This window comes from Chaetodon trifascialis, chromosome 19 (assembly GCF_039877785.1).
Source record: "Chaetodon trifascialis isolate fChaTrf1 chromosome 19, fChaTrf1.hap1, whole genome shotgun sequence".
Taxonomy (NCBI): domain Eukaryota; kingdom Metazoa; phylum Chordata; class Actinopteri; order Chaetodontiformes; family Chaetodontidae; genus Chaetodon; species Chaetodon trifascialis.
In genome coordinates this window covers 18,227,015-18,253,443 of record NC_092074.1, presented here as the reverse complement: position 1 = coordinate 18,253,443, position 26,429 = coordinate 18,227,015, and the positions used below count along the sequence as shown (strand labels likewise).

The following is a 26,429-nucleotide window of genomic DNA, read 5'->3' as shown; positions in this document are numbered from 1 at the left end:
TGCACTTTATCACAGGGCCTGTGTTTATACTGAACGTGGATTTTTAATCATTTTTGGACAGAAATGGGCGCCTGTGGTGTACGCAGAATCTAGAGTGATCAATTTGGCCCTTAAAGAATGTCACCAGACTTATCTTTTATGACCAAACTGCACAAACATGGTCATCAAACCAAAGTGGCCTGACCCTCCTCTTCCTCCTCAGACTCATTGCTGGACAGTAACAGGAAGCTGCCACCACATATAAAGCCGTTACACAACATGTAAATGAAAAGGAAGCCGCCTGTTAGCGAGGATGACATCCTCCTCATTCAGTTTGACTTCATCACCCCTCCCGCCTCTTACCTGAGTCCTTCTCAAAGAAAAGACAGCAGTGAGTCTGTAGTAGCCATGGTAACACCTGTGACAGATGAAAAGATGGATGACAGATATAGTACAATACAGCTGAGTCACTCCACACACACACACACGCACGCACATACACACACACTGAGTGAATGGAGGGGAGCAGCACAATGGGAACATGTGTGGGCATTTTACAGACGGGAGAAACTTGCGGGAGAGGCTGTGGCTCCCCTCCATTCACAATGACTTCTCACCACGGGAACGAACACCCCGCCCCCCTCCCCCTCCCTCCACGCGCGCACCTCCACCCTCCCGCCGCCTCCCGCACACATGTACTGTAATTCTCACCCACGCGTCATGCATCATTCAGCGCCATTGATTGATGGGTGCGGGGAGAACACCCCGACAAGTGAGAAATCATTCAGGGAGTGAGTCAGTCATGCGCTGCAGAACTTTCCCACATTTAACACTTTGACTCAGACCAGGTGAGACACTCTGGCTTCCAGCCTCCATCAGAGCCCATGTAGGTGCGCTTCAGATACATGTCAATAACAATAACAGGCGCCGCTGCAGGCTCGGTTCATGCACAAGCACCACACCGTGCATCCTCCCTCCTACCTTTTTCAGCGCTGACATCTTCCTCCTCAGAGAAGGTCACTTCTTCTTCGATAGTAAACGGGCGATAAATAGGTGGAAGGCGATCATGTCCCCTGGCAGCCGTGAAAATGTCCATTGCCTCGTTCGTTAGAAACATCTGCAGCACAGCGGCCGTAGTTTCCCATGATGACGGCGGCTCGTCTGTGTTTTCTTGTCCGACGCAAGTCCTGATGCAGCGGCAGACTTCATTCTCTGGAGATGGATCACAATGCACTGATGTTGTTGTGGTCACTGACGGCACCGCTCCTCATACGGAGGCGGCCAATATCAGACGCCATTTTCACAAAGTCTGCACCTCCAGAATCCGGCTTGTCTTGGCATCACCTCACAGAGACAACGTGCAACTTCTCAGCACGACAACTTTAACAGATGACGCACATCCTTCAAAGTGAACATACACAAAGACATGACACGCGGTTCAGTCAGTGCTGAGCAACAGCTAATGTGGCTTTTACAGTGAAAAACAAAAGTGCTTTATCTAATTTGATAAACCAGATTTACTAAAGATCACACAGATGGACCAGTAACAGACAAAAAAAAGTGTTAAATAACAGTAAAATTATTTGCATATCCTTCAACCTGTCTATTTAATTTATTTTCCTTTTTATTTAACTTTATTTCCAGTACACCTCTTTTAAAGAAATTTAAAGTGTTTTAAAGGAAACAAAGAACAAAAAGTAAATAAAAGCTACAATAAAAAGATTCAGTAAGATAAAATGATTAAAACAATTGAAGAAAAAAAATACAGTTAGCTGAGAAAAAGCTGTATGCACTTTGACTTTGCTTGTGCAGCCTGATGGTTGAAATACCTGAAAATAAGCCTGTGAGGGTCTTACTGAATAACTTTGGAGCTTCAGGCCGGTGCCGGTTCGACCTCTGTGTCACTGTCACAGCTCCTGCAGGCTTTCACATCAGCAGCGAACTGGCAAAGCACAGGCTCAGCACCTCCTCACCAACAGCTCCTCATAACTGACATCCACCTAAAGTGCACCTTTACAGCCAGTCTCCTCCTACACACCACATTAGTCTTTTACCTGCAGCCACCTCCCAGAGGACATCAGCTCATTTCTGTTTCCCTCCTCAGTCTTAATATTTATAAATAAATCATTTTTGTGAAGGTTTTTAACACAAAAAAGAGGATTTACTGAAAAAAAGCAACTAGTTTAGTTTTGAAGTGCCTTAAGCTGTGGAGACAATGCTGATGGCAGTAAAAGTGAGTGGGATTAGTGTGAAGAAACATGGTGAGATTGATTTCTAATGCTCAGAAACTGAATTTGAAGGGTGGTGCTGTGTGGAGGTCACTGAGGATTCATGTGGGTGCAGCGCAGAAAACAGCCAGGAGCTGAAAACTGCCTGCATCTCTTAACCTTTGCTCACAGCGCAGAGACAAATAGATTTTACACAGTGCAGATCAATCTGCACTTACAACGTTAGCAAACATGGATGACAGAACTTTGGCAACAGTAAAACACTGCTATGGATTACCCGCTCAGAACAGTCTGTGCGAGAAGATTTTAGTTAGATGGAAAGAAAATAATATCTGTCTGGAAGGTCGGAGAAATAAAGTGAGAAATCTGAAATGCTGCGTTTTGTGTTACAAAGATGAGGGTACACATGTTTTGCATAAATAATGAAACATTGTTTCTGTGCATGACTTTGAAGTTTTGAGAATATTGTCGAAAAAAAAACATGTTTAAAGCTTCACGATGTGTAATTTAGCAAAGGAACTTCATTCAGCCTTCAGACAAGTTACCTGAAAAAATCTTACACTTTAAACCATCAGTTTGGGCAAGAATTAAGAGATCTATTTGTCCTTTTTGCCAAACAATAAAAATAAAAAAAAAACCTTGATCTCTTAGAACTGCTTTTTGTTCCTTCCAGAAATAATGAGACTCCAGAATAAATCCAAGTATTACTGCCTCTTTCATGACAATACTAAATTTGGTCACTGGAGGGCGCCAGAGACAATCATCCTCACTGTGCTCTGTCCGTGGTCCTGAAACGTTCAAAGGTAACCTTCATTAAAATTAGACATTATGTAGAAGACTCTACAGTCTCATTGTGTCTGTCTCCGTGGTGCTGAAACAGTTGAGTCCAGACTCTCTTTCCTGTAAGCAAACTCATAGAAATGCACTCGTTCACCCACTGAATTTGTTTTGCATTCACATTCTGTCGGTCAGAGTATGACATTGCCAAGACCTTTATCTGAATACATTTATCTTCCTTGGCAACATGCAGTGCTCTCCTCTCATCTCTCAGCTATTCCTCCATCCTCTGTGTTTTCTCCCTGACGCCTTTTCCTCCCTCAGCTTCACTTCACCTCAGCTCTGCTGTACTTGCTGAACTTTACTGCACAGTGTGCCAAAAGACATGCAAAAAGTAAACGTGGTTCAGGAGAGATTTGAACATATATTCCACTTGTCCATATATATATATATAATTTCATAGCACTGCTGAATCTATCTATGAGTGCCCTAAAGGGACATATTTAGAGGCCATTGTCAGCCTGATATGTAAAGTGGATAATTTCCTTTCAGCTGTAAAACTCTTCATACAGTTTATCACAAATCAGCACCAAAGCCAGACTCCTTTATCTCCAGTGTGTGATTTTATTGGTTCAAAGTTTAATTTTCATTTTGCAGCCGGATTTTGATTTGAATTCATCGTTATGAAATTTTAGGATAAAATTTTCTTCCACACAGCGACATTAGTTCAATTAGAAGACCGAGAGGATGTCTGTTGGTGTCAGTGATGTTCTTCAGCCTGCAGAACCCGTAAGAAGTCCTCTGTTGACCCTCCATACCGAGAAATACAATGACTTTGCGTTACACTCAGTTTTGGTGCAGTTAGACTGTCTGACCAGTATGGGCCAGTACATCACAGGTGGGCCCACTGGAACCTCTTCACTGACTCTTGGAAATCCCAGTTCTCACCCAAACCTCTTACTTATGCCTGCTAAAGCTAATGTGGCTTTTTCCCCTTTCACCTCCTGTGAGCTATGACAGATGCTGTGTGACATAAACCAGGCCGTGTGAAGCTGTAACCTGCTACCTGCGTTTCAGCACACCTGCGTTTGGAGATGATTAACCTCCAGCTGGTGTGCTGCGTCCCGGAGCTGCTTTCCACCATGTCATTCAACACACTACACATCATTTAGTCCTGTGAATCGCTACAAAGCGTGAAAACATTTCAAACACTGAATCATGCCACTGACAACACTCATGTCGTCGATCCAACGTGCAGCTGCTGCGCAACCAGTTTGTTTCTGCCTCCTTCTCTGCTTTTTGTCGCATTGGATTTAAAGGCGAAGCAGAGTTGGATTTTAGTGGGAATCGGACCCAACTTAGAGATGGTGGCTGTGTGGTGAACATGGGATATCGGGAGAACATGATTGTCTGTATCTCGAGCAGTGTCCTCTGGTGAATTTGGGAGACGGGAAGCAGACAACCCCCCGACGGTGAGGTCGAGACACCGGGAGAAGAAAGCTGCCGGCGGCCAGCCGAGGTGCGAGCTGGAGGGCGTCCAGCTGGAGGACTGAGCAGGTAGGATGAATGAAACCGGGGGTGACGGTGTGTGCCGGGTCGCTGCTTGGATGCAACGAACGCCACAGCCAAAATAGCTTCATAAAATATAACCACTCTCCCCGACACAGCATTGTCATGAATGGAAAAACGTGACTCCAAACTTCATTCGCCAAGCGGACAGTTTAATGCTTCGTGGCTCCTTGGAAGCGGGACTGTGCAGCACAGCTTACAAACTGATGGAAAGGACTCGTTAATTCGGCCTACAGGTTATTAAGCAACACCTTGATTTAACAGTCGCTCTGGCTTTAGAGTTAGTTTTCTTGGTAGCCGTAAAATAATCTGCGGAGGCCAGTAGACAGCAGTGTCAGCTGTAAAAAACGAATTTATTTTCGATATGTAGGGATTCATAGAAAATCATGTACGTGCCGAATGTCCCTTGGGATGCTACACATGACTTTCTGAGGTTAGTTGTGACGTTTAATGCATGCGTTTTCCCGTAATGACCGTGGCAACCTTAAATCGCTAGATTATTCACTGGAGTTTGGTTACGAGAGAATCGGCCATGTATCAGGCGATGTCGCTCCACAGCACTGCAGAGGAGCCTGTGTACACGTTGTTGTAAAGGATGTTATCATTTTAAGACACGCGTGGCTCTTTGTTGCAACGTGTATTTCTGTTAATATATGTGAAAGCTGCATAAATGTCAGCTCTTAATGCCTGAGGAGGGTTTCTAAAAATCAGACAGCTGCTGTGAGCTGCTCAACAGTGACTGTTAGACTAACCCAAAACCAGTGGTGTTTGTATGTTCAACAAGAAGTGCTAATCTTAAAGACCCTCAGGGAAAATGTTTGGGCTCCTCCAGTTTTACAAGACCGTGAAGAAGAGGCTCATGGGTATCTTTTCTTGACATGTTGCACTGATGAAGAGTTCAGCGATGAGTCACTCTCATGGAAGATTTATGTTTTTTCCCTCCCATCCAGACAGCAGTGGGCCTCGAACGACAGTGAAGGACACTGGGGTGGCCTATCCAGATCCCCACCCCTGCTGGATCATGGGCAACCACACTGGCAAAGACAGCCACAGCACTAAAGGTACCCAAGGACAAAGGCAAACAACACAAACAAAAAAATGGCTGGTGTTTAGTTATCTATTTCTCTTTCTAAAGAGAATACCACTGTCTTTAAGATGCTGCACTGCATATGGCCAGTTTCCTCACGCATGCTTGAACTGACCCTTCTGGTCATTATGCCGTAAGATGAACTATTTTTAGCCTGTTGTCTTCCTGGCTCCAAGACAGAACATGAAAATAAGCTGGTTTTCTGAAGCTTTTGTAAGATGACATCAGGTTTGTGCTTGTTACTCTTCTGCATTACAAAAGAATAGAAATGCAGGGTGCATGCATATAGACTAAAGAGGCCGTCAGACAGCTGCTAATGTGAACCAGTTTATTTTCATTTACAGTGTGCATACAGTGCATTTACACAAGTCTTTGTGTAAAGATTGTTGTTTGTCTTGGCTGTCTTATATCAGTATGCTTTGGATAAATGCATATGAGGCTAAATCACAAAGGGAGGGTGCTGCTGTCGAGGTGATCATCTCATTTCTGCTGCTTGACATCCTATAGATGCTCCCTGTTTGTCTCAATGAAATTCTGCCGTCAGCTCCTGTGTAGAAACATCTCTTGGCACACCTGAAGTGATGAATCAGAAGTTTGCAGTGAAAACTTTATCCCAGAGGATTTGGTTAAAGTCGGATACAGCAACGTCAGATCCCCTGTCCTCCTTCAGCATCCCTTGGTTCAAAGCCAGCCATCCTTTGGCTCGGCCGATGTGCGAAATTGCCCTGTGCAGCCTCACACGTCTTGTTTTCTTAAGACATTAAGCCTCGCTCAGTTTAATTCTCACTTACAGCTGCTTAAAACGCTGCTCCTGTGCTCCCCTCTCTTGGCTGACAGCATGCAGGAGGTGCTCTCAGGCTGGAGGATGAGAATAGCTCCCCTGCCATAGCTGAGCAGACTACAACATGCTGCTGCCGGGGAAATGATGAGTCTGCACAATCCTGCACTACCATTCAAGGGCAAGGAGGATGAAAGAGCATGAAAAGATCTGAGTCGGAGCAGCCTGCCGAAATCTGCAGGAGTTTACAACCAGTGCGCACTATCAACAGCATTCTATCAGCTCTGTGCACATAGCTTTTCAGCGACAGGCAACATTTTAGAAACCAAGCCAAACTGCTACAAAAAAATCAATGAAATGACTCTAAATTCCTGGAAAAATGTTTATGCGTGGTTTTTTTTTTGCAGCACTGATGATGGATGTAATCCCCTCGTGGTCGCAGCTAGAGCAGCTGTTAGGTAGTAGATCGGGGTGAAATTGCCTCTCTTCCTGGATCTTGCCACATGGGGGAACAGTGTGTGAGTGTTTGGCTGCCAGGACGAGGATTTTTGCTGCATCAGTCAGCCCAGGACAGTAAATAAGGGAGCGGACACTGAGAGCTTACAGCTGCATCGAGGAAAAGAAGAGGGGGGCTTTGCATTCAGCACACTTTTCCACTAATATTGGATGATTTTAGGGCTCAGGACAGTTTTCTCTTTTATCCTTCTGATGTGCTCTTACTTTTGCTCCCCACCTGTTTTACGATTTATTTCCCCCTCTTAGGTTCTCCTTTAGATTTCTTCCACACGCCTCCAACCACGCCCTCAGAGGCAGAGCTGACTGCCATGGCCTTATCCTCTGCAGCTTCCTCTAATAAGGCACAGACACCATCACCAGCAGGCAGCACCACCCCCTCTAACGCCTCTCCAATCGCAGACTGGACACAGCAGCTGTCTGCTCCCTCAGAGTGGGCCGTGATAAGCGTAGACGGCGTCGCCTGCTCTGAGACGAACGTGAGCGATGCTGCAGCGAGGCACGGGAAGGCAGCGAGCAGTCCGGGCAGCCCGGCGTCCCCGCCTCTGTCCACAGGATCGCCCTCTGAGCAGAGCTGGCAGGAGAGGGACAGCGGACTGGAGCCGCAGGCTGCAGCAGAGCGAGCCGGAGAGGAGATGACCCTGGTTTTACTCAGTCTGATGGAGCACTACAGGGCCTCACTAGGCCTGAGCCCCAACGCTGATGTCACCACAGGAGCCGTAGGTAGGTCCTCCATCTGCACTGTTTTCTGTTTGACACTTCAAATAGACTGTGACTCTTTGGATGTAGATTCATTTGACTGTGATTTAGTATTGTAACGAGGGTGCTTTTTCACCACTGAACTCAGCGTAAGGTTAAAGCAAATGAGCGACGGAGGAGGAGGAGAAAACTTAAAGAAGTACTTCAGTGATTTAGTATTTGTTTGTAGGAGACAAAGAAGAAGAACATAATGGAAACAGCAGGCTGAGATACACTCACTTTTAGTCATTAGTATGGGCCAGGCTTCAAAAACACTGCATCCTACGTTTCCCATAATGCAACTCAACAGCATCTTTCGCCTGCACGTCTCCTGCTCCACGCCTCCTTCAGTAATCCAGACTTTCTGTCAAAAATTCCCAAGACCAAACCGAGATAACCCTGATGACATCACAGCGACATCATGAGGGTTACTTCAGCAAAACTTTCTCCTTTAAGCACAAAAAGGTTTTTCATGATTTAAATGGCAAATTTTTACTTTTTCTTTCACCATAAAGTCCAGACTGATGTCACAGGAGACGTTTTGACTTTTCAAAAATGGGAATAATACAACTCTTGGCCACATGCAGTGTAGATATACAGGTATACAGAGCCCAGGTATGTAGCACACTGGCTCACTGATGGCTAAATGAAACAGATCTGCCATTAATGTTATGAGCCTGTCCTCTTCTTGTTCTGTTAAACCCTGTTTTTACTCAACCTCATCCCTCAGAGCTGCTCCGGTACTTGATAACACAGAAAGATGAGCTGGTTGAGGAGGTGGACACACTGAAGGAGACACTCAGGGTGAGTTTCACCATAAAAACCTCCTGAACCTCACAAACTTGTATTTTCTGTACGATGGAAACTTGATTTTGACAACTCTGAACATAAAGGCTGGTCATAATTGTCTTATTGTGTTGAACTTTAATTAACTTTTTCTTTAGCATTTTAATTTTAGAACTATTTCCAAAGTTGTGTTGCACCACTAAAGCATACATGTACAAATAGACCAGGTTGTGCTGAAAAAGTTACATCAGTTAAGTACCTCAGAGTACTGAATTTAAACAAATACTTATCTGGTAAGAGAGGACTCCAGAGGACACTGAGTGCCATGTTGAGAGCAAGATTCCACTGTTTCTTTTCCATTTAATCCTCTTTCTTTTGTCCTCCATGACAGACCGAGAGGTTGGAGTGGCATCAGTTCCAGTGTGACCTGCAGGTCGCGGTGTCTGTAGCCGACCGGCTGCGGGTCGAGTCGGAGCAGGCTCTGGGTTTGCTCCAGGAGAGCCACAGGTCTGTGGAGGAGCAGCTGGCTCAGGCCCTCAGCACGCAACAGGAGAAGGACCAAGAGCTGGAGAGTCTGAGAGCCGAGCACAGAGACGTCTGCAGAAAACTAAGTGAACTCACCCTGCAGCAGCAGCAGGAGCAGGCCGAGCTGGAAGCTCTGAGGAACGCAAGCCGGGCGAAAGACGAAACAGATTGTGATCAACAGGCAGAGAGACGGGACTCTGAGGAGGGGCGGCGGGAGGAAATGCAGAAGGCTGTGCGGGAAAAACCCAAGGAAGCTGAAGACAATGCTGAAGCTAAACATTTTGAAAAGCAAAAGGAGGAGAATGAAACAAATCAAGAGGTGGATGCTAAAGATGCGGCTCGTGATCCCGAGGAGGCAAACGGATCAGAGAGCACGCAGCTGACGGGGAAAGGGGTGGCAGAGGGATACCTTCGCAGTTTGGCTGCCCTGGAGAAGAAGAAAGAAAGGGGACAAGTTCAGAGAGACCCAAGGAAGATTGTGATGCTGTCTGAAAGATCTTGGTGAGTCCACATGAATGCTTGCGTCACATTCACTCCTATTAAGAATACAGCATTACAAAACATGCAAAAATGTCTTTCAGGAGTCTCTCTCGTCTCCCACTCCCAACTGACCCCTCCAGTGAAAATGGGACCTCAAAAAACACGAGCACAACATTGCCGCTATGCAAGGTAGAGCGCTTGTTGAATTGGTATGAAAATGTTCTTTACGCTGTCATGATTTCTGGATCAATTATGTGTCAACTTTTCCAGAAAGAAGAGCAGCCAAAACGGAGAAGGATGGACCGCATTTTACAGCGGCAAGACAGCTGGTCCAGCTTTTACACAGGTGAGCTGAGACCGACACTCCTAAACCACCTTCATGGTGCTGTTCAGACGGCTCAGTTAGCATCCAGTTTTATGACTGTGGCGCCGTTTTTGTCTCTCAGGAAAACAGGATGAGGATCAAAGCTCAGATTTCATCAAGTAAGTAAGAATTAGGCCCTTTTTCTTTGCTGATGCTGATATCTCATCAGACAGAGCAGCCAAACCAAATGTTCAGCATGAATGAGTCAGAGTAGCATTTTCCAGTCAGCCGTGAAGTCACATTCAAGCCCAGCCTGGAACAGTTTGACGTTTGCTTTCCTTCCCAGACCTCAGGATGGTTTCAGTGCTCTGCTGAGGCGTCATGGCGGCTCCAGAAGAAACTCCCTGCTGCGCTGGTGCCAGAGTCGTACCCAAGGTTATAAGGTTAGAGAGCAGTTCAGGGTGGGCGACACAAATGCCTGTTCACCAGTTACAGCTTGTCTTCACCGAGTCTGTTCTGTGGCAGAATATTGAGATCACAAACTTCAGCAGCAGCTGGGAGGACGGCTTGGCGTTCTGTGCCGTTTATCACACGTATTTACCGACTCACATCCCATACGACACCCTCGACCCAGCAGACAAGGTACAACCGATGCTGTTTATTCTCAGAACAAAAGCAGCGATGATCTACAAACAGCGCTTGACTGAAAGGTTGTCTGTAAAAATGTGTATCTGAAGATTTAAAAGCTGCTTCTGACTCTGATATTTTCACAGAAGGAAAATCTGGACCTCGCTTTTAAGACAGGAGAGAGCGTGGGAATCACGGCCACACTGGTGAGATGTTTGAAACCGTCCCCTTCTGCTGTCTGGTGCAGACTTTGATGAAAACACGTTCGGAAAATGAGCCACTGGTCTAATAATCTTTTACGTGTTGACTGTGTGACAGAGCATGGAGGAGATGCTGAAGGCCGACGGGCCCGACTGGCAGAAGGTTCTGGGTTACGTCGAAAGCATTTTCCGCCACTTTGAGATGTGAAGCTGCCTCCTGAAGGACTGAAACACCGTTCACCACAGGAGGGGGCTCTACCCATAACGAGCTGTGAGGCAATTCAATTTTATGATGTGATTTTATGTATCAGCACAGTTCTGTCACACACAAACGATTTTTTGCCGACACCCAGATGGAAGAAACCGAACCTTGGAGTATTTTTATTTTTCTACCATCTATTCAGATCCAAATAGCTGCTGGGTGATGATGCACAAGACACAGGAAGAGTCCAGAATATAAACACCTGCTCAACTACTTTCACATGTTACCGGGAGCTGGGTGTACTGGTTTTGCACTGTTTGCCCTTAAAAAAAAACAAAAAGATGAGCACTTTATGATTAAACATGTTGTGTTTTTAAGTGGATGATTCTAGAATCTGGAGCACTTTTGTTATATTTATTTGGCTCTTTTAATTATGAACCTCTCCTGCCATGATACAGCATCAGCACGTCTGCATGCACCCACACCTAAAACCCACAAAAAAAATAAAGAAAAAAAAGGGGGGGGGGGGGGGGGCAGATGTGAACCCAGATTTTAATCTTGAACGTTAGAGTCTGTCCAGGGGAAGTAGCCTTTGAGGAAATGTATATATGTAAATGTGTGTAAGTGCTTCAGTATTTTTAAAAACATGGTAAACATATGAGGATGTTGTTGCCAAAGCCTTATTGCAATAATAAAGTTATCTATATGGAAGTTTTGGGGGTTTTTTTCCAACCACATTCTCTCCCTTAATACCACACAGATTCACAGAAAACTTTTTAATATGTAACAAAAGAACATCTGACAGTATATAAAAATGGTTTCAATGGTAAAAAAAAAAAAAAAGTAGCATTAAAGGACATGTTTATGGTTCAATGACATTAGAAAATGGTCAAAGTGTAACATGTTGCAAATAAATACCAATACATTTAAAAAGCAATAATTTAACAAGTTCTTACAAGGATGCTTTAAACGAGACCATGATGCAGACGAGGTGTGCTGGGACGTATTAGTGTATCGAGCATGAAACCATGACCTCTCCATTATTTCTCAAGAAATTAAAGTACATGATAGACGAGATATTGGAATTACAGTAAGTTCATGTTGATCCAAAGCATTAGATGAAAGCGACCTTGCCGATATATATATAAATGTGCAATTCCTATGACGCTGGAATGGCGCCTCCTATAGGTGGTGTTGACAGCGGAGGCAGGAGGAGAGACTTGAGTTTAATGGACATGGCTGCAATTTCAGGGTCCTGGGTTTCGTACATCTTCACCAGTCTGGCAAATTTTAGGACACCTGAAAGATCAATGAGACAAAATGTGTGATCTACCCTGAAGGACATGTTATATACATCATATTATTACAGTCACACCCCTGATATTAAGTTTCAAATCATGACAAAGTGAGAACAGTGAATACTGTGATGAACTCTGCTCTGAAGAGTTCATATGAATTCAGTCATGACGTGCTTTTGGCAGAATTTATATTGTTGGTGCCACAGATTCATACAGAGTACATCTGTATGGCTCACCATTAGAATACAGGAAGCTATCAACTACACTTATGCATACTTTAAGGCATTTTCTCGCCTTAAATTTGGCGTTGTGCTCACCCTCTCCTTCATTGTTGAAGCCGTATGCTTTGATGACCTCTTGCTGAATCTGGGTGGCCACGGGGAGCACAAGCTGCAGCATCTTGCCCATGTCATTGCAGGCACTTTCTCGAGCCTCCTCCATCCTCGCAGCATTTTCTGGTACTGAGAAGGCCTGGATCACCTCACTCAGTACCACTGTGAAAGAAACAAAGCATTAAGAGTTACTATGCTTCGACTGCATGTATGTATATGACTGGAGATTCAGCGTGTGAGCGGCTCTTCTCACCTCTGGTCTGCTCAACAGTGAGGGTGGGCTGCTGTGCTGGAGCTGAGGCCATGTCTGCAGAGAAAAGAACAACGTGTGCTCAGATAATTACAGAGGACAAAACCACCAGGAAGGACAGAAACTAGAGGACTTCAACACCACGCTGACCGGAAGTAACTATCACACAATCACGTCTTCTTCTGGGTTGCTTGAATAAATTAAGTAACCTTAGTTGTAGAGATGAAACGATTAGTCGATCTGCAGACAGTTTATCTGGCTTGAAGACGCTCTGAGAAACTGTAAAAATAGATGGATTTTCAATGATTTGTCCAGAAATTTGACCATATCACAATTCATGGCTACTCTTAGATCTATAAAAACCCTGACAGTCAGTGTGGTCTGTGGCAGGGTTAGCTGGACGCTGGCTCCTTGTCTGAGACATCGGCCGTTTTCTTTCTCTCTGTCGATAGCTTAGGAGGTAAAGTGAGCTAACGTTAGCTTAGGAGAACATTACCAACAGCGACAGCAGCTAAAACGTACATCCAGGAAAACATTAACCACTGAATATTGAAGGATAGAGGTTTGGAAACTCACCACTGATGAAAACAAACTAGCTAGAAGCAGACCTGTGAAAAGGTGCCAAAAACCGACACCGTTTTGCGACAGTTGGAAGCGTTTCACGACACCACTTCCGTCTTTCAGATAGACGCGGATGTAAAAGGTAAACAAACGCTTTGCCATTGCTAAGCTAGTAGCATGGTGACATCGATCCAAAATGTATTTAAAGTGCAAGTTAAAGTGAATTACAGTTAATATATTTGTACTGGACGTTGTGTGAAGCTTTACTGAAGGAAAGCTGCTATCAGGAAGTTTCTTATGAATCATACTTGTAGCTGTTATGCCACGTAAACCCTTCTAACTTCAGTGTAAAGGGACTTTCTGGCGTATCGATGGAGCAGAAGCTCGCAGAGTTCAGAGCCAGACGACGCGCTGAAAACGCTGGTAAAATGACAGAAGTGGACACAGCTGCTCAGACCGAAACAACACCAACTACTGACAGTCAACAGACAGAGGAGAAGAGAGGAAGTAGCAGAGATTCAGCTCAGAGCTCTCCACAGAAGGTGAGTTATGATTTATGAGCAGCTGCTGTGACACATGGATCTCTGTTTGAGCTGTGTGGTTTTTCATTAACTTTATGAGTGTTTTCAGAGTTATTTTTTATTGTTCACAGTCGACTGTGACAACAAAAGACTGATTTACACGTGAAACATGTCCCTAAGATGTTAAAAGACAAGACACGACATGCAACGAAGGCTTCAACTAACTGACGGATATTTTCATTAACAATTAATCTGTCCATGATTTTTTTTCCATTGATTAATCATTTGGTCTATAAAATGTCAGAAAATATTGAAAACGGTCCATCATACCTGACCTCTGAAAGTTGATCTTGTTTTTAACAGCTTGATATTTAATGCAAGGTTAACTGTTCCAGAGTACAGCAGCAGTATAAAATGGGAAATTGGCTCCATTATTTGTACACTGCGTGCGGAGCAGCCAGTGTCTGATGGAGAGCTCCTCTTAACACAAGTCCGTAGATAATGGGTGTAACTCTGTCAAACTGTGTCTTCAGCAAGTAACACATCATCCCTTCTGAAAACACCTACATTCCCCAATCATGTGGACAACCCATTTTGTGCTGAGACCCACTGTAAGCAGTGGACGTACTGAACTGTTGCGTCTTCTCTGCAGGACCATAGTGACTGGCTGCTGGACAGCGCTCTGGGAAGGTGGCTGGCTTCGAGACAGTTTGTCTTCTCAAACCTTATTTTACTTAAAGTGCTGTTGTGGCTGGTGCTGCTCGGTCTCTTTGTTGAACTGGAGTTCGGTCTGCCTTTCTTCGTCATCTCCCTCTTCTACTGGCTCTATGAAGGACTCCGGAGCCCCGCTCCCCGCCAGCCTGGAGAGCTGAGCGCTTATTCTGTCTTCAACCCAGACTGTCAGCCTCTGCTGGGCTCTCTCACTGCAGAGCAGCTCGAAGGAGAGATGGGCTACAGACCTCTGGCTAACAGATAAAGCACTTGTGATATTAAAACAGATCTTTTTCTGGAATTCTCAAGGACTTACAATAATATAGTAATTTCAATTTATTATTTTTGTATAACAAATTAAATTGAGATTGGTCTACTAATCATCACTGTTAGTGCACAATGTACTAGATCACATGTTCTAAATTATGATCAGAAAAGTTTTCTTCCTTTTCTTTTTTTGAACTGAAGTTTCCTGTATTGATCAACATGGGTTTGGTCAAAGATATGGGAATGATATTGAGGAGTGAAACTGGGAGAAACAACGGAGCAAGCTTCTTTTAATTTATATGAAAAACAATGTTTACTGTCAATGAACGGTTTCATAAGTTTAATAAAGACTTCTTGCGCATCAAGCTGTAATTCATCTTGTCTCTAGGCCTTGATATCTGAAGTGTTTCAGGAAAAGAAGTTATGTCTGACTGAAGAAATGTTAATGCAAACCTCGCAGTAGGACTGTGTAACAAAAAAATGCGGGTTGAGTTCAAAAGTGAAGCTTATTTGACCCAGTGCTGTAAAGCATCTCCAGGATCTTTGGGGTGATCTGTCTCTTTTCCCCTCAAATAAAAACCGGCAGGCACTTGGACCCGTCGGATGACTTTTACACAGAGAGCCGTTTTTATAGGACAGCCCGGAGGCATCACTCCCACCTACTTCCGCATTTGCTTAAAAGCATTTACCAGAGTCAAAAGCCGGTTTGCTCGTTTCTGTGTTTAGTTAGGACCAAAAAGACTCGGGAGACCGGTTTTTAAACCCACTACCACTGCATATTTAAGACGCGTTAACCTCCTCCTTATATTTATTAAAGCTATCATTTGCCTGCAGTTGTCACTGAATGCCATGACAAGCGATCTTGCTAGCCGCGATAGCTCATTATTAATCGTTTGGGTTGCCGGGTCACTATCTTGACAATTCTTTGAGTCAAAGGTCCTGACGCACTTCCTTCATCTCCCAAATTCAAGTTGTCAACACCGAACTGTTTGGTGGCTACTGCTCCGTGTTCAAGTCAGTAAGTATTCACCCCACATCGCCATCATCAGTGGATATTTAACTTGATATTCCTGGATTAATATCTCTGAAGTAGCTAGCTAGCAAGAGTAGCATTTTAGCTAGTTAGCCGGTATTGCAGAGGTTTGCAGCTTGTTCGCTTACGAGCTCTTTTTACTTAATTATCAGTGTAAAGCAATTGCTGTGTAAATAAACATGAAAACAAAAGACGTAACAGTTAGTGAATGAAAACAGAAATAGATGTAACGCTAGACTGAGAGAAGCAGACAACTCTTGAGGCTGTAGTTTCAGGTATTGATCATGATTTTGAATCAGTAACAAACATGTTTCTCTGTCAGCGATGTCTGGAAGTCCTGCTGTGGTCATGCGGCTGTTGGCCTCAGCCTACAGTGTGGCTGAAAAGGCGGGGTCCATTGTGAGGAAGGTCCTCCACAGTGGGGAACTTGGCATCGTAGAAAAGGTGGGACAGACTGATTTTGGGCTTTCACATGTCAGCATAAATGTCACCAGTTTCTGACCTGCTCTGCTTCCTCCATGTACCCCTGCACAGACCGGAGCTAATGATCTGCAGACGCTGGCAGACAGACTGGCACAGCAGAGCATCTGCGCGTCACTGTCCAGACGTTTCCCCAAAATCACCATCATCGGAGAGGAGGTGAGTACGCTAGAGAGACTGTTGGTACGATGAGGTCCATGGACACTCACCCCTGTATGATAATTCCTGTATTTGGCTTCATCGAAGGCGAGTGAAAGACTGATGACTGATCGTGTGTCTCCTGTGTGTTAGGAGCTTCCGGCTGAGGACCCGAGGGAAGATCTCGTTGAGTATGGACACTCAGAGGAAATCCTTCAGAAGACATGTCCAGCAGAATATAGTGGGCTGAAAGAGGAGGAGGTAACCTGATAGGATCAAAAATATAATGAATTAATATTTTCATTTCAGTAGAAAATAGTGTTATCCGTCTCTCCCAAGTGCAGTTCTATCAAGTAAAAAATGTACTGTGGCGTTGAGCGATTACACTATTTACTCTTACTGTGTGCACATATTCCCTCTGAGTGTTTCTCTCTGAATCTCAGATAGTTGTGTGGGTTGATCCCCTCGATGGCACAAAGGAATACACTGAAGGTATGCTCCTCAAATACTCGGCCTGCCTCTCGCATGTGTGTGAAATGGTGAGCACTACAAATGCTTTTGCCTTTAATTCAACGCAGACTGAGGCATTATCCAGTTTTTGGTTAAGAAACTCCCTGAGCAAACACATCTCACTAAAGTGACTCTACCTGCTTGTGTCAAAGACATTAAAGAACACTTTCATTAGCTGCCTCATTCTGACTTTGCAGTGCTGTGACTCTGTACCTTGACCTTGTTTGGTAATCTTTTATTTTCAAAGTCAACATAGTTTCTGGTGTAATTAAAGTTATTGTGTGAAATGTCATTGCTGTGCTGACAGTTTCAGAGTTTACTGGGGATGTTGATACCGACCTTATTACACAGGTATCAGGCAGATGTGATAGAGCTACATTGAATACAGTTATCTCATCTTTGTCAGTATAAAAGTCAGTGCGCTGCTATCAGTTTTATTGATTCAGTGCCCACTCGCTTCTGTGTTGGCAGTCAGCATTATTGAAATTGGGACAGAAAAAAGCCTGTTCGATCACATCTTTAGAAACAGATATCTGCGTATGAATGCACAATCTGTAGGCAAGCGACAAGATTTTGGTGTTGGAAGCGTTCTGGTTTCCGTTTGCCGTCTGCACAGTATTGACCAATCAGGTTTGAGCCGGCTTTGGTTGCATGCAGGTGAACAGTCCACATGGAGAGCCAAAGAGGTGAAATGCATTGGGTGAAATGTAATCTCACAACCCATCGACTATTGTCTGATGATGATTTAACTTTTTGGAGTTGCTATTGGACTGTGAACTTTGACCTGTGCACTAAAGAGTCATATCAGCTGGCTACACTGGAAGCTCCAAAACATTAGCTGTTGTCCTCAGAGGTTAAATCACAGTTAGACAATCGCCGATGGTTCCAGGACTGGTTATTTCATCACCTCTCAGTGAACATAACCATTACTGCTCAAATCCTTCTTTTGATTGTTGCCAGTTCTTTCTAATTTGTTTGCACTTCTGACGTCTTTGGGTTGCTTTCTTTCTCCGGTCTCTCAGAGCTTCACCATCACTTCTTTCTTTTCCTTCCTTGTGTGTCCCTGCTTCTGCCGTCTACCCGTCTCCCTCTCTCTGCTGTCCCAGCGTCGAGGTGTGTCCGTCACCCAGCTGAAGCCCAGATATCACACAAAGGGCCGTACATCTCTCACAGCGCAGCTCTCTGTATGGGAAGGCAGGAAACTGAGAGAACGATTGCATTCTCGATACTGTTCTTTTCTTTCCGTGCAGCATGCGGTTACCATAATGACACTTGCATGTAACTGGTCACATCAGAAATACAAACCGCAGTAAAACCGATGGCCTTCAGTGGCCTCCAGCTAACATCCTGCTGTTTTCTCATTCAAGGGCTCCTGGATAATGTGACGGTGCTTATTGGTATTGCCTGCGGAGGCAAAGCCATTGCAGGTGTCATCAACCAGCCTTTCTACAACTACCAGGTACAGACCGAGCGAAACGATCGCGTCTCTGAAAGCCGTCGCTCTGGTTAATTCAAAGTTTCTCCTCATCAGCTTGGACCAGGCGCAGAATTAGGACGAACCATGTGGGGAATGCCGGGATTGGGCGCCTTTGGATTTCAGCTGCAGGAAGTTCCAGGTGACAGACGCATCATCACCACCACGCGTTCCCATAGCAACAAGGTGGTGACGGACTGCGTGGACGCCATGGAGCCGCATGAAGTTCTACGAGTGGGTGGCGCTGGAAACAAGGTGAGATGGATTTCGAGTTAACAGCCTGAGCTTGTTAAAATGTAAACTCCACCTAACCCCCAGACGGAACAGGGGGTCCGCCAGTGGGCTGGAAACCTGGAGCACATGACAGGAAATGAAGATATTCTAGCTATAAGACTGCCGGGACATCAGCGAGAGCCTGCCGATGTGTAAAGAGCGTTCGCTTATTGAATCATCTCTCTGCAGATAATCCATCTTGTTGAAGGAAGGGCCTCTGCGTATGTCTTCGCCAGTCCAGGATGCAAGAAGTGGGACACTTGCGCTCCTGAAGCCATCCTGCATGCTGTCGGAGGTAAAAGCAGTTTAAGTGCAAAAGCGTGTGACTAGAAAGAAAGCATCTGTACTTTTAATATTTAACATTTACATGTTACAATACGGATAGTTTGCTGGTCTTGGAATCATTGTCTAAAATGTTGGGTTTTTTTTTACTCGTCTATTCCTTTTCTCGTGCAGGTAAACTGACTGACATACATGGCAACACGTACCGCTATGATGCCAACGTAAAGCACATGAATTCTGCTGGCGTCCTTGCTGCACTACGCAACCACGAGTACTACGCCAGCAGAGTACCGCAGTCAGTGCTGCAGGCCCTCAAGTCAGACTGAGGTCTGTCGTCATCTGAAACACACTCATGTCTGTCGGTGGTTCAGAGACTCAACGCCTAAAATCCAAACAGAGGAGAGTCCCTGGACACACGTGCAGGAGCCCTCCGTGTGTGAGAATGTCCTAACTACTACTGCTTTTTAAAAACTTGACTTTAGCCACATAAATACAGGTGTTTTTGTATCAATCAGCATCACTCAACAATCAAGCAGAAAACAGAGCAGGCTCAACAGCACTTCCATTTATTTCACTCGTTTGAAACAAACTCGTACAAATCTCAAAACGTCTTAACATACTGTTTCCAACTTCATGACCGATAGATTTACAAGGCAAAAGGCAAGATTTAAATAAATAAAAATACATTGGTTAAATGTTCATTAGTGAGTTGGAAATGACTTACTTCATTCAATAACCACCAAGTGGGAACAACAACCACCGTCTTCACTGGATGAGTTCGATCTCTTTACAATGTCATGCAGTGACTGGAAGTGCAACGATGTTCAGCGTGTGAGAGCTCGACATCTACTGAAAAACTCTTTTCTAAAGTCCCATACTGTGCGTCGCTTCCTGCCTTGTTCTCTTGCACTGGCGTATCCGTCTCTACTGTCCTACACACCCACTGAACTCACCAGACTGAAGGACACAAACTCAAAGTGCTCTCTGATGTTTGGCTCCCACATTTTCCACAAACACTGAGTTTACATCAAAACTGAAAATGAAACTTTTACTCTATTGCATTACTCAATGGAAATTCTGCTCTTTAGCAAGCACAAACGCTCCTCCAGTGATGTGAGGGGTGAAAAGGTTTCAGAGCTTGGTATTGGTTGTGAAAAACAGGCTGTGATCTCTGATCTAATGTAGAGCGTCTGCTTTGTATGAATGCCCCGCTAAAGGTACGGCTCATGTCGGCTGTGTCCTTTTTTAAAGTAGGCTTTAATGGCTTCTACAAATGTGTTTAATAATATTTATTGCACTCATATTGTCAAACTCAAGACTTTACTGCTGCCTCCCAGCAGGGAGAAAAACATTCTTGAGTCTAAAAGTCAAAGCAATGTGTGACTTCAAGGAAAAATTTGGAGACTAAGTGCATTTCTAAAATGTCAAGACTTGTATGGAAAGATCGATACTTCATGTCTGGTTAATTTATCTTAGCATAAGGGCTAGAAACAGATAAGCCAGCTGTGTCTAAAGGTAATAAAATCCAGCAGCAAGAACCTCTAAACTTGTTAGTTAACACAGTTTATCTTGTTTGTTTAATCCACACAAAAACAAAGCGGAAAAACAAGTTTTACAGAGTTTATGTGCCTGACTGAAACGATCAAACACAGAAATCAGATGATAAAATGTAATTGAAGAGGTGGAAGGTGGAATTTGTTGCTACTGGACAGCCATGCTAGCTTTTTCCCCTGTTTCCAGTCTCTGTGCTAAGCTAAGTTAGCTGGCTGCTGGTGGCAGTTTCATAGTCTGCAGACATGAGTTTAAAAAAACAGTAAATAAGCGTATTTCCCAAAATGCCAAACTGTTTATTTAAGCAGTATACTACTTCAGCCAATGAAGGGGGGTGGCAGTAATTAGGTTAATTACATGAACATCAGACAAATCAGTTGGCTCTGTCGTCTGGGAGAATCTATGGATTTTATGGTGGTAAGGGCAAAGAACTTGTCTCACAAGCGTGCATGCATTCACAAAACCACTATGGACATTGTTAATCTGAAGGCAGAGAAGCATCTTTTCTTAACATCTTGCCCATTCCACAAGAGTTTGGTGTTAATATCGGTGGATGGACTGAGCAGTAGAAGTGAGGGCTGAGTGAATACATACCATGGCATCAAAAGGAATGGAAAAAATACCACACGTTCATAAAAATACCCACAGAACAAGCAAAGAACACTCCTGGAGATTCTGTTTACACATGGACGAGCTTACTGAGAGAGGGCTGGAGTGTTTGAGGCAGCCTGCAGGGACGTGGGCCAGAGACCAGCCGGGGGAAGAGCAGGAGAGTCAGGGCCAGCTGCTCACCTCTTTTTCGGTGCCTGAGTGGTACGAGGCGGGGTGACAGGGCGTCCTGAATTCACCCCCCCGTACTGGTACTTTGCTTTCTTTTCTGACGGCTTCAGGATCTGTCGGAGAGGACGACGGTACCGATAAATACGCTGCGGCACATAAATCAGGATTCACGTTAAGGTGCAACAGCAAACACAGAGTTCTTTACCTGGAAGGAGCACATGAGGGACTCGTCCACGCTCATCATGCCGCCTGCGTTGTCAAACTCACCGCAGTAGTTGGGGGCTGAGAACAGCGTCACCAGCTGTCGTTTGGCAAAGAACTCGTAGCCGTCCTCAACAACCTGTGAGGTGGCAGGATAACCATTAGCTGATCCACAGCAAATTATCTGACACCAGCTTACGTGGTTGATTAATCATTTCTTTTACAGCAAACGTGCCAAAAACAGAACACTGGGGAAAAAAAAAAAAAAAAAACGATCCAGATTTCTAAGATATTCAAATGATTGATCAAGAGAATAATCATTACATGCAGCCCTAGGCAGGATAAAAAAAAAACAGTTTTATGTTTTTGTCTAATTTACCAAAAGTTAAAGCATGATTGCACTCAAATTATACAGTGCTAAAACGTGACAGAGAAGACAGAGGAGACCTGAGCTGCACAAAGATGACTAAATTAGAATTCAGGTTGGACAACATGGCAATACACTGTGAGACAACTGTGTGAGATTTGTTAGCAGCAATTTGCCAATTTCTGGTTATTTTATCACATCAATTACTCGTTACGTGCATTTTAACGTTACATAAAACTGCCTTCGCTTTTTTAATCTGTAATCGATCAAAAGATAAACAAAACTGTACAAATCCTTAAATAAGTGAATCTCTCTTCATAGGATGTCAGTGTGTCTTCTATAAATATGTTCAACTGAAGTCAATGATAATAAAAATGAAAGTAAAAAAAACATTTCTGATTCTATATTTGCTGAAATGTACTCTGACGTGTTCGACCGCGGTCGTATTCTGAATGTGGCCCTCAGTCACAAAGCAACACGGGTGTTACCTGATGTGCTCGGCAGATGAGGTCCAGGTCGTGACGGTTGAGAAACTTGCTGACCACGTCGGCCCCGAAGGTGAAGGAAACTCCCCGATCATTCTCCCCCCAGCCCTGGACGTCTTTATCTGGGTCTGACCACAGCAGGTCACACAGCAAGCCTGACAAAAAATCATACGGCAACAACAACAGTTTACAGCAGCACTCCTTCAGGTATCCACACATCTGCAGTTTTGTTAGTAGTTTCTGAACCATCCCATTGATTCACCTTCAGACACTTTCCTCAGGCCAGTCTAGTCTACAGTCTATAAAAAGTCAAAACATTGCACCACACCAGCAGGAAAGTCAAGCAGTCAGTCACAGATTGGAAGTGTATTAAGATGTCATTTTCATTTATTTTACACTGTAGCTCTTGTGAAGCTCTGAGACTACAATTATCACCTGTACCAGTTTTGGTCTTTAAAAAAAAGGACTGATTTGAAACTTAAAGCATTATTTCTTTAGCTTGTGAAATCTGCTGATCAACATTTTGTCCCCTTTTAGTTCAGTTCCACAGACACACTGCAGGACTACAGACCTGTGTCGGGGACATCAGTGGGTCTCATGATGCGTCGAATCTGCTCCATGGACTGTAGGTCAGGTGAGAGCCCTGAGGAGAACAGGTGATTGTGATATTGGTGACACACACTACAATCCTATGTGAGTCAGAATGAACATTAAACAAGAACATTAGCTACTTCTCATATATTTTAACTAATTATGTAATATAAAAAAATCGAATTATTCCCTTAAAATATTCTAGCATTCAATATTACATAACACTCTTTAAATACTAAATGCTGACAGATTCTAATGTTACAGAATCTGCTGTTTTGAACCCACGAACACGCAACAGAGACACTTCACAAACCTCCATGGCAGCAGAAAATCTTCTCATCAATAATCGCAGCAATGGGCAGGCAATTAAAACAGTCTGTGAAGGTCTTCCAGAGCTTTATGTTGAACCTGCGCTTGCCTGAGGAACAAAGAAATGAGTCAGACAAACTGAATTATACTGAATTTCCACATTCAGATTTGATATTTCTGTCATCTGAGGGACAGACTTGAGCAGCATTTTGATGAAGAATGAGAACATTTTTTTTGTTTGTGTGTGAAAGTACAGCTTGCTTTGACAAAGAGAAACTCAAGGCTGTAAATATAAATCATCAGGCAGCATGACTGTCAGTTTTATAACTAATCGTTCATGTGTTTTTTCCTTGGCTAAATGCAAAACATACAGTAGGCCAACAGGCGTGTTTTCCAACTTACACTCATCATAGAAGCCGTAGATGCGGTTGATGGAGGCGCACTCGTGGTTCCCCCTGAGCAAGAAGAAGTTTTCTGGGTACTTGATCTTGTAGGCGAGCAGCAGGCAGATGGTCTCCAGCGACTGCTTCCCTCTGTCCACGTAATCCCCCAGAAACAGATAGTTGGCCTCTGGAGGGAAGCCTCCGTACTCGAATAGCCTCAGCAGGTCTGTGTACTGTCCGTGGATATCACCTGGAAGGACACGCTCGCCTCAGTTTTCACTGGTATCACAACAGGTGGTTTGCAGTCACGTGACGTTAAATTCAGACGGAGGGCAGGAAGTCAACACTTCCTATGTTGAAAATCACTTCCCGCCCTCCATCTCCTTCTCGCTTCAACAAAGGAGTGATGTGACGTCATATGCAAACAACCTATCACAATCTCAATCAAGTGAGATATGTTGATGGGTGCTGTTCTCACCGCAGATTTTGAGTGGAGCCTCCAGCTCTAGCAGGATCGGCTGGCTGAGGAAAATCTCTCTGGACTTGATGCAGAGCCCCCGCACCTCGGCCTCTGTCATCTGTACGATCTTCCCCGGACGACATCCTCGCACTGCAAGTACAGAGAGGTCAACAGTCGACATGGGCCCATCCTTAAACAGCAATGACTAAGTATTAAACTCCAGACTTTCAGGAACTTATCACAGTGATCAGGCCTAGCATGCTTCAAATTCAATATAATGGGCCAGATAGTGTAGATCTATGCATTTTCATATATAAGATGTGGTAGCATGTATCAGTCGTGCGTTGGGGTTAGCTGCCCTTTTGTTGTACATTTGCATCACGGCGTGCCATCGAAGAGAGCTGAGGGGACCATTGCACATTTGCTTCGCTACTGGCCAGACATGCCATTTACTCCAGTCAACACGGGTTGTTGTGAACTGGCAAGTACAGGAATGAACAGCTTGTTGGCTCAGCTGGAGTGTGTGTGTGTGTGTGAGTGTGTGAGGGCAGTGTGGTGCAAGTAGGACAAACAGTCTAGAGGGCATCTTCATCCGCTGTGTGAGGAATAAACAACATGCTTGTTTAGTAATGTCTTAATGTTGGGCATAACTGCATGTTGGTGGGTAAAGTAGTTTTTTGTTTTTTTTTTTACACACACACACACACACACACACACACACACACACACACACACACACACACACACACACACACACAGCAATGCAGTGACACCATGACAGTCCTTTGGTATGTTCCTGAGTAAAGAAAGAAAATTAAATACAGAGACTAATAATAATGATGAATACAGATGGAAATAAAACACAATATCATAGCAAAATTGAATGAAGCACATCAGAAATGGTGAATCTGAAATAGCTGATTTCCTATGTAAAGGGGGTGTGTCCGGGGAGGTAGCCCCTTGCTAGCTACGTTAACAGTTAACGTTACATCCGCAGGATCCCACGGTTCTTTCTCGGTACATTGTGTCCCGCCTTCAGTGAGAAAACCTTAACCTGGCCGTACTCCGCTACTCGGCTAGTTTAGCTGGTGTAACGTGAAGTTGTATCGCCGGTTAACATGTTAGTTATCGCTCTATCTGGTAGTGGCGAGCTGAATTTTGACGCCACTCTCCCTTTTCACGCACAGTGCCCCGGCTAACGTTCACGAACAATCCAACATTAGCGAATAGGTCGCTGTTCGGGGCTGTGACATCACATTAACGTTTACGTTACTCCTGGAACAGAGAGTTTTTAACGTAACGGTTAGCTTACGGGTTGCTGGTGAACAACACAAATAGCTAAGGATGCGAGGTGCTAAAAGGATCCTTAACATATCGTAAAGTTACTGGTTTCAGCCGAGAGCGCGTAATTCGGTCTTTTCCTTGACAAACGACACAGAAAGACGAAATATCACAATGCCACCATACCTTCCAGTAATCGAGAGATGATGCTGTCAACGTTCAACTCGCTTTCCGCCATGTTTCTGATACTCACACAGGCAGAGCACCAGGGGAAACTGGCCCTGAATGAGGACTTGTAGGCTCAAGCAGGACATGCCTTCCCAGGCGTGAACACAACGAAACTGTTATGGATCCACCAGTGGGGGAACTAAGTAAATTAACTACAATTTGGATCAAAAGTAAAATTACTTCTGCTATCAGTACATTTCAGATGAATATTGTACTGCACTTTTTTACTCAGCTACATTTACCAGCCACTTACTACTCACTTTAAAATTGTACACTAAAAAAGAGATCCTAATTTTAGCTTTATTTGTATAAAGCACCTTTCAAACCAACATTTTTTTCAAAAGCTGAGGTCAATTAATATCTTGACCTCATGATTTTGCTAGATGAAAAATTAAGGGGCCACCAAAGTTATTTGGATGCATCATGTGGGAACCACGAATGATTGGAGTTATTTCAGTCTGGTGGTGGGCCTGAACAACTGACGTTATAATCAAACAATTTAAAACAAAACAAAAAAAAGTATGTTCATGTAAAGTTTATTTACTGTAGAGATCGGGAAACATCGGACCTGCAGGGCTCCTCATTGTTTCAGTGGGTACGACACTATTCTTTGCAACATAGATCAACCAACTCGAATATTGCTCCAATTTAATTTTCTCAATAAATAAAAAAAGAGTACAATGTACAAAACATCTGGATTCATTCACTTACATATGGAATATTTCACAATTCCTGTGCAGTATGAAAATTACTAATGTTTTACATGTAGCAACATTGTCATATTGATGGTGAGTGGTGGTGAATAAAGTCGAACATGTGGTCAAAAAACACGGATCATTTTCTCTGGAAATGGTGGACCAAACCAGGGAT

General features: G+C 44.1%; 6 protein-coding genes across 7 annotated transcripts in view; 3 read left to right on the top strand and 3 right to left on the bottom strand.

The window, feature by feature from the left end:
* Positions 1-1,230, bottom strand: part of dlgap2b (discs, large (Drosophila) homolog-associated protein 2b) — a 69,389-nt gene extending 68,159 nt beyond the window's left edge. The window contains exon 1 of the mRNA XM_070988056.1: positions 961-1,230. Coding sequence (XP_070844157.1) covers positions 961-1,096 — 136 coding nt within the window. The 5' untranslated portion in view covers positions 1,097-1,230. The remainder of the gene's footprint in view (positions 1-960) is intronic.
* A 2,783-nt stretch (positions 1,231-4,013) lies between these two features.
* Positions 4,014-11,504, top strand: LOC139347992 (cytospin-A-like). The gene is made up of 12 exons (XM_070987909.1): positions 4,014-4,541; positions 5,504-5,614; positions 7,181-7,654; positions 8,400-8,473; positions 8,847-9,481; positions 9,562-9,649; positions 9,731-9,806; positions 9,907-9,943; positions 10,111-10,207; positions 10,290-10,406; positions 10,538-10,597; positions 10,710-11,504. The coding sequence occupies exons 2-12, from the start codon at positions 5,575-5,577 to the stop codon at positions 10,797-10,799; spliced, it is 1,788 nt and encodes a 595-aa protein (XP_070844010.1). The 5' UTR covers positions 4,014-4,541; positions 5,504-5,574; the 3' UTR covers positions 10,800-11,504.
* Positions 10,947-13,329, bottom strand: grcc10 (gene rich cluster, C10 gene). The gene is made up of 4 exons (XM_070987915.1): positions 13,250-13,329; positions 12,677-12,730; positions 12,409-12,585; positions 10,947-12,092 (listed from the first exon to the last, which is right to left on the bottom strand). The coding sequence occupies exons 2-4, from the start codon at positions 12,726-12,728 to the stop codon at positions 11,953-11,955; spliced, it is 369 nt and encodes a 122-aa protein (XP_070844016.1). The 5' UTR covers positions 12,729-12,730; positions 13,250-13,329; the 3' UTR covers positions 10,947-11,952.
* Positions 13,330-13,355: 26 nt separating this feature from the next.
* On the top strand, positions 13,356-15,097 carry saysd1 (SAYSVFN motif domain containing 1). Its single transcript, XM_070987913.1, has 2 exons — positions 13,356-13,776; positions 14,408-15,097. Exons 1-2 carry the CDS (start codon positions 13,606-13,608, stop codon positions 14,729-14,731), a joined length of 495 nt encoding a protein of 164 aa, XP_070844014.1. The 5' UTR covers positions 13,356-13,605; the 3' UTR covers positions 14,732-15,097.
* Positions 15,098-15,394: 297 nt separating this feature from the next.
* On the top strand, positions 15,395-20,744 carry bpnt1 (bisphosphate nucleotidase 1). Of its 2 annotated transcripts, XM_070987910.1 has the most exons (10): positions 15,395-15,751; positions 16,089-16,210; positions 16,301-16,405; positions 16,538-16,645; positions 16,828-16,876; positions 18,001-18,078; positions 18,262-18,353; positions 18,426-18,623; positions 18,831-18,936; positions 19,098-20,744. In XM_070987910.1, exons 2-10 carry the CDS (start codon positions 16,091-16,093, stop codon positions 19,247-19,249), a joined length of 1,008 nt encoding a protein of 335 aa, XP_070844011.1. In that variant the 5' UTR covers positions 15,395-15,751; positions 16,089-16,090; the 3' UTR covers positions 19,250-20,744. The 2 variants fall into 2 exon arrangements, with proteins under 2 accessions (XP_070844011.1, XP_070844012.1); XM_070987911.1 differs by lacking the exon at positions 18,001-18,078.
* LOC139347995 (serine/threonine-protein phosphatase PP1-beta catalytic subunit-like) lies at positions 19,468-25,602 on the bottom strand. The gene is made up of 8 exons (XM_070987912.1): positions 25,518-25,602; positions 24,069-24,200; positions 23,610-23,840; positions 23,212-23,316; positions 22,879-22,950; positions 22,311-22,462; positions 21,460-21,594; positions 19,468-21,367 (listed from the first exon to the last, which is right to left on the bottom strand). Exons 1-8 carry the CDS (start codon positions 25,567-25,569, stop codon positions 21,263-21,265), a joined length of 984 nt encoding a protein of 327 aa, XP_070844013.1. The 5' UTR covers positions 25,570-25,602; the 3' UTR covers positions 19,468-21,262.
* Positions 25,603-26,429: the final 827 nt, after the last annotated feature.

Coding starts and splice junctions, on each gene's coding strand:
- LOC139347992 (XM_070987909.1), top strand. CDS start 5,575: ATGGGCAACCACACTGGCAAAGACAGCCACAGCACTAAAG. Junction 9,650..9,730: donor CAACATTGCCGCTATGCAAG/GTAGAGCGCTTG, acceptor CAACTTTTCCAG/AAAGAAGAGCAGCCAAAACG. Junction 10,407..10,537: donor CCCTCGACCCAGCAGACAAG/GTACAACCGATG, acceptor ATATTTTCACAG/AAGGAAAATCTGGACCTCGC.
- grcc10 (XM_070987915.1), bottom strand. CDS start 12,728: ATGGCCTCAGCTCCAGCACAGCAGCCCACCCTCACTGTTGAGCAGACC. Junction 12,586..12,676: donor CACTGTTGAGCAGACCAGAG/GTGAGAAGAGCC, acceptor TTTCTTTCACAG/TGGTACTGAGTGAGGTGATC. Junction 12,093..12,408: donor CTTCAACAATGAAGGAGAGG/GTGAGCACAACG, acceptor TTGATCTTTCAG/GTGTCCTAAAATTTGCCAGA.
- saysd1 (XM_070987913.1), top strand. CDS start 13,606: ATGGAGCAGAAGCTCGCAGAGTTCAGAGCCAGACGACGCGCTGAAAAC. Junction 13,777..14,407: donor CTCAGAGCTCTCCACAGAAG/GTGAGTTATGAT, acceptor TCTTCTCTGCAG/GACCATAGTGACTGGCTGCT.
- bpnt1 (XM_070987910.1), top strand. CDS start 16,091: ATGTCTGGAAGTCCTGCTGTGGTCATGCGGCTGTTGGCCTCAGCCTAC. Junction 16,877..18,000: donor CACAAAGGAATACACTGAAG/GTATGCTCCTCA, acceptor CTGCTGTCCCAG/CGTCGAGGTGTGTCCGTCAC. Junction 18,937..19,097: donor CATCCTGCATGCTGTCGGAG/GTAAAAGCAGTT, acceptor TTTCTCGTGCAG/GTAAACTGACTGACATACAT.
- LOC139347995 (XM_070987912.1), bottom strand. CDS start 25,569: ATGGCGGAAAGCGAGTTGAACGTTGACAGCATCATCTCTCGATTACTG. Junction 22,463..22,878: donor CACTGATGTCCCCGACACAG/GTCTGTAGTCCT, acceptor ATTTTTTGTCAG/GCTTGCTGTGTGACCTGCTG. Junction 21,368..21,459: donor CCCTCATGTGCTCCTTCCAG/GTAAAGAACTCT, acceptor CCTCTCCGACAG/ATCCTGAAGCCGTCAGAAAA.